Source organism: Eulemur rufifrons, chromosome 30, assembly GCF_041146395.1.
Source record: "Eulemur rufifrons isolate Redbay chromosome 30, OSU_ERuf_1, whole genome shotgun sequence".
Classification (NCBI taxonomy): Eukaryota; Metazoa; Chordata; class Mammalia; order Primates; family Lemuridae; genus Eulemur; species Eulemur rufifrons.
In genome coordinates this window covers 20,745,912-20,759,057 of record NC_091012.1, presented here as the reverse complement: position 1 = coordinate 20,759,057, position 13,146 = coordinate 20,745,912, and the positions used below count along the sequence as shown (strand labels likewise).

The 13,146-nt window shown below is 56.5% G+C and overlaps 1 protein-coding gene across 3 annotated transcripts in view; it reads right to left on the bottom strand.

The window, feature by feature from the left end:
• Positions 1-2,620: 2,620 nt before the first annotated feature.
• BCAP31 (B cell receptor associated protein 31) overlaps positions 2,621-13,146 on the bottom strand; it is a 28,246-nt gene continuing 17,720 nt past the window's right edge. For all 3 annotated transcript variants that reach the window (XM_069462832.1, XM_069462833.1, XM_069462834.1), the window contains exons 5-8: positions 6,632-6,767; positions 5,621-5,744; positions 4,446-4,546; positions 2,621-3,082 (exon numbers count right to left, since the gene is read on the bottom strand). In XM_069462832.1, the coding sequence (XP_069318933.1) occupies positions 3,044-3,082; positions 4,446-4,546; positions 5,621-5,744; positions 6,632-6,767 (400 nt within the window). In that variant the 3' untranslated portion in view covers positions 2,621-3,043. The remainder of the gene's footprint in view (positions 3,083-4,445; positions 4,547-5,620; positions 5,745-6,631; positions 6,768-13,146) is intronic.

Genomic DNA, 13,146 nt, shown 5'->3' with positions numbered 1-13,146 from the left:
TGGACGCTGGGGATGGCTGCGCAGCACCGGGGATGTGCCGAGCAGCACCAGGCTGTGCACCTAACTGCGGTAACATGGCACATTTTGTTATATATTTTACCACAGTAAAAAAAGGGGGTAGAAAGGAATTGGAGATAGTGAGTACAGACAGGTCCTTGCACAGGATGAGAGTGTGGCACCCCATCCAGGAAGTGGGGGTGCCATAGGTGCTGGGGGTGGCCGGGGAAAGAGCAGAAAGCACAGTCGTCGCCGGGGTGGGCACTGGGAGGTGTCAAGGGATGGGAGCCTGGTGCTCGCTCTGGAGTCCAGCCTGGGCAGAGGGGAGGGGTGGTCCCTCAGAGAAAAGTGACAGCTCGGGCTGCTCACCTCAGGTCCTTCCCGGGACTGCTATTTGAGAACACCAGGAATCCCCACTCTTCAGCAGGCAACATCCCCCAAACTTCTAGAGCTGGGGGAGGGCTCTGCCTTAGAACACTGTCACCAAGAAGAACTGGGGTTAGAAACACACGGACCTGATGGGGAGCTGAGGAGGGCAGTGGGCGCGAAGTCCCACCCTAGCTCAGCCCAGGGGCTTCAGAGCCTGTCCCCGGCACCACATGCAAGGCCTTCCCCTCCATAAACCCTCTGCTCTCGCCAGGCCTGCAACTTCAAGAGCTCCCACCTGCTGGCAGCTCCCAAGTCTCCAGCCTGGGCCCCCTGGCTGCAAAGGCCCTTTCCTAGCGTCCACCAGACCTCTGCCCAGGGTGCCCCAGGCCCCTTACACAGCCATCAGGAGCCTGCAGCCCAGCATCACCCTCAGGGCACGCCCCCATCCTGCCACTCTCAGCCCGGTCTCTTTGCCTGATGACAGCCACCCTTTGCTAACTGTCCCCCTCACCATCAGGCCAAACGTCCTCCAAACCACTGACCACAATGCCACCAAACACTGACATTACAAAAAGGAACTTCACAGAGGTGGGGCACTTGAACTGGGCCTGAAGTAGTAGGTAGGCACCCTTTACTCCGGACTTAACTCCTGCATTAGGGCTTAGGACACAGAGATCAACAAGAAGCGACTTACAATCTAACACATGTGCAAGAAAACAGACCAGGACACCCATGGGCCTAGACAGCCCAGAACACCCAGGCTGCTCCAGGGAAACGCAGCCCAGCAGGCGAGTGCCAAGCACATTTTCTGTGGGCAGCCCTCCAGTCTAGGTCAGGTACAGGCCTCTCTTTCCATCTCTAAGAGCCCATGACTCCCACCCAGTCATTGTTACATCCCCCTGCTAGACAGAGTGCTCCAGAAGCTGGCCTTGTACAGCTTTCTGCCCACTGCGTTGCCCAGAGAAGGGACTTAGCCAGGGCCTGGGAGGAATGGCAGGAGAGGCTGTCTGGGCTGGCAGGGGAAGAACCCATGAGCACACTCTTTTGGACTTTAGCCTTTAGAAGCTCAGAGAAGGGCGAGCTCAGGGAGGCCCAAGGTAGTCAGGTAGTCAGGGAACACTTCCTGGAAAAGTGCAAGTAGCCTTCAGCCTTGGCATAGCAACCAGAGGGTGTCACCTGCGTGTCCCCTTCCCCCACCAGACACCACCTCTCAGACTGCCTGGAAAGGGATACAACTTGTGAGGCGACTGCTCTGAGCATGAGGAAGGGCGATGGGACGCTAGGGAAAGGAGCTATCAGCTTGGGCCTAGACAGGACAGACAGGAACGGGAACTCACAGCTGGCCGGCAGCCACCCTGCCAGTGTCAACATCTTCAGGGGTCCCCCTCCCAATTCCCAGAGACACACCTCTAACCTGCTTCCCTGGCCCTCCTGCCTAGTCCTCGTGCAAACACCAGGTGTGGCGGAGACCTTGCAGGATACAGGGCTGTCGGGGGCTAGCAGAGAACAATGCACCAGAACGGTGTTGGGGACAGGGGCCTCCTTCCTCATGCCCGGCTGGACAGCAGTACAGTGCGGGGCCAGAGCCCCAGCTGCCAGGTGGGAAGCCCTGGCTCCAGCCAACCCCAGCTCCCTGTGGGCCCAGGAGATGCAGCTCTGAGGCAGCCACCTTGCAGGGAGACGTCAGCAAGCCAGCAAACGGTGGTCTAGTGGCAGGCACAAGCCCAGCACCATGTCTAGAATGTCCTCGGGTGGAGGCAGCATGGGGTCCCCAACCCTCCTCTGCCTAGCTCTGCCCCAGGCCAGCTCTAGGTCACTGTCAAGGACAAGTCTCCTCTCCCAGCTGGCATTAGTCAGAGGTCATCCTGTAAACCTTCAGGAGGGGGTGGGGCAGGGAGTGACTGGTGGCGCTCTGCCACGTTCTGTCTGTCCCAAATGTGATGAACAGGAACCCAGAGAAAGCAAGCGTGTCTGCCACCCGGAAGCCCCACTGGTTTACTGAGACTCCCAGGCTGCCAACCTCCAGGGAGGAGGACAGGACAGACACTCCCTGAGTGGCCCTAAAGTGGAGCTTGGCCCAGGGAGCAGGAAGGGCAAAGAGGGCAGGGCCTTCAAGGGCAGGTGTGAGCCTGGCCATTAGGGGCTGGAACAAGTTGAACGGCTCTGGAAGAGCCACCTGCACACCCTCCTAGCCACTAGGGGTCTTCAGGGAGGAGAAAGCCAGTCCTCCCCACACCTCAGTTACACACAAGCACCATGTACATATCATAACAACCTTTATTGCCCCCAAGAGAAACTCCAGTCCGCCAGCTTCACCCACCCTCCTGCAGGACCAGAGAAAACATCAACACAGCAAAACCAAAAGGGGGCTCAAACCAGCAGGAAGCAAGCCCTACTGCAAGCCGGATTCCAACTGCCCTCCACACTCTTAGGAACTGAAGCCAGGGCTGGGCTGGGCAGGACAATGGCAAACTCGTTCTGAACATGTAGCAATCAGGTCCCCTGTGGTATGCCGGGAGAGGGGAAAGGGGCCGAGATGACAAGCTACAAACTGTGGAAGGGAGTGGGGGGAGCAGAGGGAGTGAACTGAAGTACCGGAGGGAGCGGCTGGGCTCTCAGGAAGCAGTGAGCACGTGCCAGGTGGAAGCCGGCTACAGGCAGGGGAGGAAGGAGGCCCTTACTCCTCCTTCTTGTCCGTAGGGCCATCCACAGCAGCCTGGAAAGGGACAGAAATCCCACAGCAGTAGGTTGACAGGGCCCACTCCACTCCTTCAACCTCCAGCCCCATGCCCCCCAGGCCCAGATCACCTCCCTTCTCCTCTAATGACAGGTACCCACGGGAACAAGGGACCTCGTCCTCAGCAGCACCCAAAGGCTTGCCAGAGTAGGTCAGCCCTTGCCCACACTCTAGGGAAGGTCCCGACCCCAGTGCCAGTCAGGGGAAGATGGCTAGGACCTCCCGGAGGGCTGAGCCCTGGGCAGGGGAAACAGCTGGGCATTCAACTCCCTTGCAAGATCCAGTTCAGCACCTTCCTGACTCCGTGACTTTCTACAGGTCCCCTCAAAACTCAAGTCCTGCCCAGTGAGCCTATCGTATGCTGAAGGCATAGACCACTCCCCACTTTGGGGCTGCACCCTTCCTCCCCACCTGCTGTGGTGCCCAAACTTGGGCCACTAAGCACCAAGGCAGACTGTCCGAACTTCAGGGTGTTTACCTCACACCCAACTTCAAGACCACCTGGGCTTCCGGACACAACCTGGCGCTAGGTTAGTCTGAGGATTAACACCAGGCTGGGGCAGCTGGGTGAGGTGGCCTTTGATGCCTGCTCTCACTTGCCCAGGTATCTTTGCCCATGTCACCCCATAGCCCTCTGGAAGAGAAGACCAGAGCCTAGAGTTTCACCTGCATGTCTGTTTTTTTTTTTGTTTGTTTGTTTGTTTGTTTTTTTGAGACAGAGTCTTGCTCTGTTGCCCGGGCTAGAGTGCCGTGGCATCAGCCTAGCTCACAGCAACCTCAAACTCCTAGGCTCAAGCAATCCTCCTGCCTCAGCCTCCCGAGTAGCTGGGACTGCAGGCATGCGCCACCATGCTCGGCTAATTTTTTCTGTATATATTTTTAGTTGTCCATATAATTTCTTTCTATTTTTAGTAGAGACAGGGTCTGGCTCTTGCTCAGGCTGGTCTCAAACTCCTGAGCTCAAACGATCCACCCGCCTCGGCCTCCCAGAGTGCTAGGATTACAGGCGTGAGCCACCGTGCCTGGCCAAATGTCTGTTCTTGATGGGGCCCCAAACCATGGACGGAGGCTGGGCACGATGGTGGCAGGTGTAGGGAGCCAATCCCACTGCTGAGGGCCCCCCTCAGCAACTGCCTGCCATCTACTGCCAGGCCACACCTCTCCTGCCCACATGAAGGGTTCTGCTCAGCAGGCTCTTCTCTAGGCCAGGAGGAGGCAAAGTGGAGCAGGGGAGAGCACAGCCACCTGGCCACCCAGGCCTCTCGAAGGGCTCCCTCCCTACACACAGGGACTGCCCCATCCGCCCTCCTTCGCGTCTGTGCAGCAGGGCATGCGGGCTGACCTGCAGCTTTGCGTGCTCCTCCAACAGGCGGTCGTACTCCTTGGTCAGGCCCTCAGCCTGCTTCTGCATGGCCACAGCCTCGTTTTCAGCTTTCTCTAGTTCTGGAAATGATGCAAATGTTGAAGAAGGCAGAAATAAAAAGTCTACAATTCAGGGAAAAAACCTACTTGCTGGAGACACCAGAACTGCCCCTGAATCTGTCTCAAACGAGGCTGCGCAGGAGACCACCTCTCTGAATGAAGCTCTTCTGCCTTTGCAGCAACATCCCCAACCCAAAGCAGGGGGGAAGAGGTGACCAAAAGAGCTAGATCAAGCAAAAACTATAAACTAAAGAGGACCCCCTTGGTCTCTTTTTTTATTTGGCTGGGTTTCTTTTTTTTTTTTTTTTGTTTGAGACAGGGTCTCATTCTGTCGCCCTGGCTAGAATATAGTGGCGTGAACATGGCTCACTGCAACCTCCAACTGTGAGACTCAAGCAATCCTCCTGCCTCAGTTTCCCAAGTAGCTGGGACTACACGCATGTGCTACCACACCCAGCTAATTTTTTTCTTTTTTTGGTAGAGATGGGATATTGCTCTTGCTAAGGCTCAAACTCCTGACCTGAAGCCATCCTCCCTCCTTGGCCTCCCAGAGTCCTGGGATTACAGGCGTGAGCTGCCTTGATCTCTTTAATGGAGGGGAACCCCAGTGGCCCTCAGCATGGGTGACCTTCAGGGAGGTTGAGAGTGGGAGGCAGGGAACAAAATCCCAGCCTCAATGCAAGACCCCTGGTGACGATGCCTTGCTGAGAGGAGTGGCAGCCAAAGCCCACAGTGCTGGGTAAAAACACTCCAGACCTAAGTCTACACAGGCAGGCCAATTCAGAGCTGGTTTAGATTCCCAAAACAAAACTACCACGAATTCCCATCCACTCCCTTCCTGAACACCACTCCTGATACTCCTGTCGCTCCCAGTTTCAAGGCTGCCTCTGCGGGAGAGCCCCAGCATGCACTGCTGCAGCACTCGGGGTGGCTGAAGGCCTGGCCCTGCTCAAACCACTTAGCCCCACCTGGCTGCGCTGGGGCTCTCTCTTTGTTTCCACCCAGATCTTGAGCTTGTGTGTGAGATTCGTTATTAATATTCTGGCACAAGAGGGACAGCTGCAGGGGTGGGGGGCACACAAGGACAATCCTCACTTTGCTTAGTGCCAGCTAGCTCATTCTTTAGCTTCTTCAGGTCAGCCTTCAGGTTCTTGTTCTCCTGCTCCAGCTTCACCTCCGCGTCCCCGACATCCAACTTGCCTCCGCCAACAGCAATTCCCTGGGAAAAGCGCCAAGGGCCAGGGTTACTTGGGAGGGAGGGAGGGAGGGGCTCCAGTCCCATCCTCCCCACCCAGCTACAGTTCCTCAAGCTGCCCTGGGCACTTGCCCCTTTGGAAATGTCAGTGTGGAACCAAGCCACTGCTTGCTCCCGGGGACCAGGCAAAGGCCAGGGTGTGGCTGCCCGCCGAGGGCAAGGGTAGGGCCAGCAGGGCCACCTGCTGAGCTCCCAGGCACATGCCTGGCCTGCCCTGGCCCCTGGCCCTGCCTCCTTCCTCAGCAGCAGGGCAGAACAGCTCCATGGAGTTTACCAGCCCGTCCAGTGACTCCCATTCCTTCCGCTCCCGGGCTCCAACAGCTCACTGCAGCCCAGGAGCCCCACACTCACCGGTCTGGCTGTCTCTCCCCTCTGACTTCAAGCCCAACTGCCTCCTCCTGAGCTTGGCTCGCACCTTACCTCCTCTGACAGGCCTTCCAGGACTGGCCAACAACCCTGTCCCTGCCTCTTCCCCAGCACTGAGGGACGCACCAGACCCTAGGTTCCTGAAAGGCTGCGGCTGGTAGCAATCTTCCAGAGCACAAGGGCCTGGCTCACTGAGGAGGCATTTTTTTCAGGGAAGAGTCTGACTAGAAGCAGTGGGTAGATAAAGAGAGCAGCAACACCCCCTCCTCTTCCACGTCCTTGTGAGTTAGAGAAGGGTGTCAGAGTTGTTCCGGATCCTTCCACATAAATGTCTCCAGCGGGCACACCCTCCCCACTGAGGACTTCCCCTTTGTGCCTCCACTCAGCCTGATGGGCTAACAGTGGCCACTGAGGCCCCTAAAAAATGTGACTCCCTGATGTGACCCCAGGACATGCCATGGCGGGGTCGGGAAGGTAGGGCTCACCTTCTTTAGCTGGTCATTCTCCTCCATGTACTTCTTGGCTGCCTCGCTAGCACTCTCTGCCTGCTTTTTAAATGCTTCATTGGAGGCCAGCAGTGTGGCCTGCTGGGAGATGAGAGTCACCAGGCGTCTAAGCAGGCTACAATTGTTTCCAAAAAGAAGAGAGAAGTGAGAAAAAGAAAGAGAGCAAAAAAGCTGGTGGGAACTTCTCCTGGTTGCTCCCCGCCCCACGTCTGCCTCTAGTCTGGACCTGCCCTCCTGCCAGGGCAGCCAAGCATGGAGCCACCGACCTGGCTCCGGCAACACAAGGGGAAAGGTGGGGCCTGGGAGCTGTACTCTGCCGCTCTGAATGGCCACCTTCAGCTCTGGGAGATGTTTTCAGGGAAGGGCTGGAAGCAGGAGCCTGGGGATACCAGGGTAGGGCCTAGCTATGGCACAAGGTCACAAGGTTCCAGAACCCCAGCACTTTCTAGGTCAGGGCCCGGACGTGCCAGACAAGCCACGGCACCATTTTCCTCCCTGTGAAGCCAGGCTTGCCTCCATAAAGTAACAGTAGAAACTCATAAATTTGGGCACTTCCAACATGCCAGGCCCAACCCTCATATCTACCTGATTAGGCAGCTACTATGGCTGCCCCCCCTTTCACAGAGAATGACACTGAGACAACTTGTCCAAGGTCAAAAGCCAGAAATGGACATGGATGGAATTCCACCTCCTGTCTGACTCCAAACTCTGAGCTCGGAACCGCTCGGTTAACAGGGAACAGCTCCCAGGCCCCGAGGTAAGACAGAAAGGACTCTTCTCCACCCAGCCCCCTTCCCAAACCTGTCACACAGGCAGCTGCCAGAACACAGCTGTTATGTAACAGCACCCCAATTGAGGTCTTCTTGGGCTGGAGGGTACAGAAAAAGAAGAATCAGGGCATAGGCGCACACCGCTTGTCTGAAGCAGCCGCAAGAGAGAGGCAAACAAGTGGCAGGTGGGGACAGATGCTGGTCCCCAGGCAGAGGGAATGGCGGCTTCATTTCCCTAGGTCCACCCTTTCCCTGAGATGTCAGCTAGCAGGAAGAGGTGAAGAGAAGGACTCGTTCAAACAGTCAAAACAGGGTGGGGCGTACTTTCCCCACATGCCTTGGAAAAGGACCCAGTCCCGCCCTGACGTGTAGAGTAAGGCAAAGTACGTGCTGGGGCCTCGGGGAAGAAGGAACAAATCTGCTTAGTCCAGGGCACTTCAACAACAAAGTGTTTGCTCAGAGGAGCCGAAGTAGCTTCGTGGCCTGCTCCAGGCTACTCCCTCCCAGCCCTGCCAGGCCTTCGCAGCCTCTGCTCCTCTCCAGCTACAGCCCGCAAGGGCTGAGGAGCGGAGAGACCAGGTGAGCTAGCTTCCTGGCCTGAGCCATGGCTCTCCACAGCTCTGGCAGAGGCCCTCTCAGGAATGCGCACTCAAGATGGAGAGAGCTGCAGGGGCGGGAGACACCCCTGTGGTTCCTCGTTTGGGGAGAGGCTCCCAGGGGCCCCTGGTGGCACCAGGAGAGCCAGGCCGTTGATTCCTGGCAGGAGAGGAGAGTTTCCAGTGACATGTGCTCTCTAAAATTAGCGGCCCAGGACCTCGTGGCCAAGGGCTCAGGTTTCCCTGCCTCAGCCCCCGGCTGCCCACCAGCCTGCCCCCCACTGGGCTGGAGCCCTGAAGGTGGAGGGAGCTACCGAGCGCCCCCGAAGCCAGAGAGAAGCAATGCGCCTGACATGTTGGAGTGGCTGGAAGTCACTGGGAGGCCTAGGAGGAAAGGCAAGTCTGACTAAGCCCCAGCCCCTAGCACAGAGCTCCCAGCTCCAGAGCAGAGCCCAGTGGGTTGAGGAAGAGGCCCACTCCTCCCATCTGGAAATGGGTGGGGGCATGTGTACCACCCGGTAATAGAGATGGGACCTATGGATACCACGGGGACCCAGTGAAGACCAGGAAGGCAAGGTGAAGGGTTACTTATGCTCCCTCCACCACCAGACCAGACAGGCGGCTGCTGGTGAGTACCCATGGCTGTCACCTGGTTACGCAGGGAGGCCAGGCCCAGGGACACAGCTAACACAAACACCTCAGCGGTGGCAGCAGCACTGATGACAGCAGCAGCCCAGCAGGGGCCCCAGCTCTCCTTGGTCTGGTGCAGTCCCAGGCCTTCCCTGGCTGCTGAGAACCAGAGTTACCAAGATGGCCCAGGGCGCACATACACAGAATCCAGCACAAGGTCTGTGCAGCATCCACTGGAAAGCTGGGCCCTGAGCAGCCCCGGCCCGGGCCTTCAGTTCACAGCCTATATAGACAGTTAGGGTCTCCCCTCAGCTAGGGCCTAGTCCCAGTTCCTCTTGCCCACCCCCATAGCACCCTCTCATCAGCCTCTGGGCCAGACTCCCCTCAGAGTGCGCCCCAGCCTAAACAGTTTTCTCTCACACCTTCCAGGTACTCTCTCCTCCTGCTGGAGCTGTGCCTCTAACCCATTCCAGGACAATTCTGGATAATTCCCTCCTGCCCGGCCCCCCGCCCCCCGACAGTCCCCTCCCTACCCCCATGCTCTGCTCCATCCCCCAGGAACCTCACCCCTCAACCACCTCATCCTGAAATCACCACACTCAAGTCCATTGTCTTCCCCCTCCCATCCATTCCTCAACCTACTCCCATCACCAAGCCACCAGCAGGACCGCCAGTGACCTCCTCACTGCCTCACCCAGCAACCACTATGGAGTCCTCATGCTGCTCCAGTGCTGCTGAAAAGTGACCCTCGCAGTGCCTCCCCACCGACTTCAATAGCTCCTGTCACCACCTGCTTGTTCTGTTTCCCCTGGGGTCTGCATTCCTCAGCTGGCACCCTGCACTTGCTTCCTAGCCAATCTTATCCCTGAAAGGGCTGCATGTGCAGCCCAGACTCTTATACCCAACCACCTACTAAACGCTGGCTCCTATACGTCCTGAGACACTCCAAACTCGACTTCTCCCTTAGCCTGCCGGACCTGACCATCTCCTGAACCCCCTGCTGTGGTGACAGGCATACGAGCCACCTTGGACCCAGTCCTCCTGGCCCCCCCCAGCCCAAGCCCACAGTCCAGTGCTGCCCATGTCAACACCAAACAGACCACCTGCCATCATCCCCACTGATGGCGCCACCTCCCTATACGCAGCCACACAGTTTCCCCACCCACCCCAGAGCAGGCCAAAGCTGACCACGTCACTGCACTCAATCTGACACCGGCACGCAGGCCCCATGCAAGCTGGCTCTTCTCCCCTCACTAACCACGTGGCCCTTTGCTCTAGTAACACCAACCCCTCATCGTTCTTGGAACATGCCGGGTTCTGCATGGCAGTTCTCCAGGTCAGAATGTCCTTTCTACCCAGCTTGATCATCACCTCCCCTACCTCCATCGTGGGGACGCCCCTCTGGGGTCTCCCACAGCAGCCCCTTGTGCCCGCACAAGACTGCATTTTCTCTCTGTGTTCTCTGCGTCCTTATCATCTGTTCACTTGTCTGGCTGTCCTACTCAGCTACGGATGCCTTTAGGCTGAGCACTGTACTTTCATTTCCAGACCCCCACACCTGGCACACTGGAAAGGGGCCTTCCAGATGACCTCATCCTACTCCCAGGAGAAGCAGCTCCTACCCACCTGACAGGTGAGGGGACAGGTTTGAGGCTGCAGGTCAGGCCCAGGTGGAATTTCCCTGGGCCCAGCCTGCACCTGTGTCCATCTAGGGGCCTGGTACCAAGGGGTACACAGGCAGACACAGAGTTTGCCAGTCAGAGGAGTTAGCAACAGAGGAGATGGAAGATGGCAGCAGGGAGGTGCCGTCTCAGACCCATGTCGATGAGCAAGCCAGGCTTGTGGCTGCAATGACAGCTGAGAAGGCACGTGGGGAAGACGATTCATCACCACGAGATGGAGGCAGGCCCCAGAGCTCTGGCCTCTGTGTCCTCAGCCTGTTCCTTCAGGGCCCCAGCAATGCAGGCCAGGCCCTCCTCAATAGGCTCACCGATATTTGCCAACCTGAGAGCCAGCCTTCTAGAATGTTTTACTGCTCCTTCTCACACCAGGCCAGATCCTGCTCCAATGCACGTTCCCCTCAGTGAGTCCTCCACCCCCATCCCTCTTCCAGGCACACTAACTAGTACTTTTTTTGTCTGTTCTCTGTTCTTAGTTATTCATTTATGGATAATAGGTGAGAACCTAAGAGCCAAAGGAATATCCTGAAAATATAATGTAGTCACTGAAAGAATGGCCAGATTAAATGCATCCAATGACAGAGGGAAAAACCAGTGAGCAAAATTTAATAGAGCCCAGATGTGTCCTTGGCAGACAAAAGTCAGCACCAAATACCTGAATCTGACCCGGCTTTCTTGGTAGAATGTTCTTGGACACTGAGCAAGGCTATCATGCTTTTATAAACGGTTGAGAAAGCCCGAGAAGGCAAAAGAAACAGACTCTCTCTACAGACTCTAGAGAAATAGGGCCAACTATATCAAGCAGAGAGAGACATGGCTTGCAAGTGCTTTTTGCCAATCCTATCCTTCCCCGAGTGAAGAGGAGGGGGAAGTTTGGGCCTAACATGAAGGGAGGAAGAGGCAAGGCCCGACCAAAAGGTTCTGTGGTGTGGCTGTCCCCACCCGCCCTGCTGATGGGCTGGCTGCAGGTGAGCCAGGTCATTCAGCCCTCATGACACCCTGCACAGAGAGGCTGTTCACACAAGTTCCCTCCTCTGCCCTGGGCAAGTGGGAAGCTGGTGTCCCGGCGCCACCTGCTGACTCGCCAGGCCTACCACAGCCTGGGAACGCAGCAGCGTGGCCAGTGGACCCTGGGTATGCACACCCCAGCTGACGGAAGGAAAAAATGAGGCAAGGAACCAAAAGCCGGCGATGCCCCAGGAAAAGGTTCAGGTGAAGGAGAATGGTAACACCAGGGCCTCTGCTGCCCTGCGCAACTCTCCCTCGAGAGCCTGGAGTCAGGAAAATAAGGAGGCAGCAAAACAGACCAGCAGTTGAGACTAGGAAAGTTGCCTGGAAAAGATCCAAGGAAGGTCATCACTGAGGGCTGCCCCAAGTCCATTTCAGCACAGCTGCTCAGCCTTCCTTTCAGCCTTTAAGTACAGATGTTGCAGACAATGGCAAGGTGTGCTAGAGTGGGGGAAATCTGGGCCACTTCAAATGAGAACACAACTGCCGGCAGCTCCGGCCAACAACCCAGATGGAGCTCGCTGTCTGCAGGCAGTAAAGCCAGCACTGGGGAAGAGGCAGGGCTGGGTCAGGTGTCTGCCCTCCTTCCCAAGTTAAGGAGAACACGTGACAGAGACAAGCTGTGTTTCTGGGGTTTTGTTGTGCTTCTTTCTTGAAACTAACTATGTGAGGGGTCTTTGGAAAGTTTGGGGACAGAGAGCAACCGAGTGAGGTCAGACAACTTAGGCAAAGATACTCTGTGATTAGCTGACTCAACCTGAAGAATACTGGTGGCCTGCCCACCTTGCTACTGGAGAAGTAACCTTTAAGGTAGTAGGAGTAGGGAAGCCATCACCCCCATATCTGCCTGGCAATTGGCCGGGGAAGCCTGTCACACATACACAGAGCAAAGTGTCCAGCAGAGTGAGAACTGTGCTCAGAGCCTTGGGGAGGACCAAATCAAAGGACGAGTGTGGGCTTAGCAATATGGTCCAATATGGTAGCCTTTTCCATTGAAATTCACTCAGTGAACTGACAAGGAATTCTCGGCCCCCAGCCACCTAGCACCCTGCTCTCCTACTCCTGCCACCCTGCCTCTTGGCCCACAGAGGCTGTGGTCATTGGGTGCTAGGCTAGGTCATTGGGCTAGGACATCAGGCTTTCAAGGACCTTACCACGGGAAGACGGGAACCCTGCTTGCTCAGCATTGTGCCCAAAAGGAGGTATTCACTGTGTTTAGAGTGTGAGGAAGAGAATACTTTGGTCCAAATTAAGTAGCTGAGCAGATAATCTCTATATTTTAAAAGGAGCTGACACTTGCTATGATGCATGTCAGACAGTCCTTCTTGGGCTATCCATAAGGAACATCCCCCTCCCCTTTTTTTTTTGAGACAGAGTCTCGCTCTGTTGCCCAGGCTAGAGTGAGTACCGTGGCGTCAGCCTAGCTCACAGCAACCTCAAACTCCTGGGCTTAAGCGATCCTCCTGCCTCAGCCTCCCGAGTAGCTGGGACTACCGGCATGCGCCACCATGCCCGGCTAATTTTTTCTATATATTTTAGTTGGCCAGATAATTTCTTTCTATTTTTAGTAGAGACAGGGTCTCACTCTTGCTCAGGGTGGTCTTGAACTCCTGACCTCCAGCGATCCACCTGCCTCAGCCTCCCAAAGTGCTAGGATTACAGGCGTGAGCCACCGTGCCCGGCCAGGAACATCCCTTTATCAGAGCCCCCTCTGAAGCCCAGCTGAGTGAAGATGAAGCACTCAGAGGACACTGACACCTACTATACCCTGCTCAGTGATCCTGGTGGGGGGTCTAGAGATCAATGGAGCT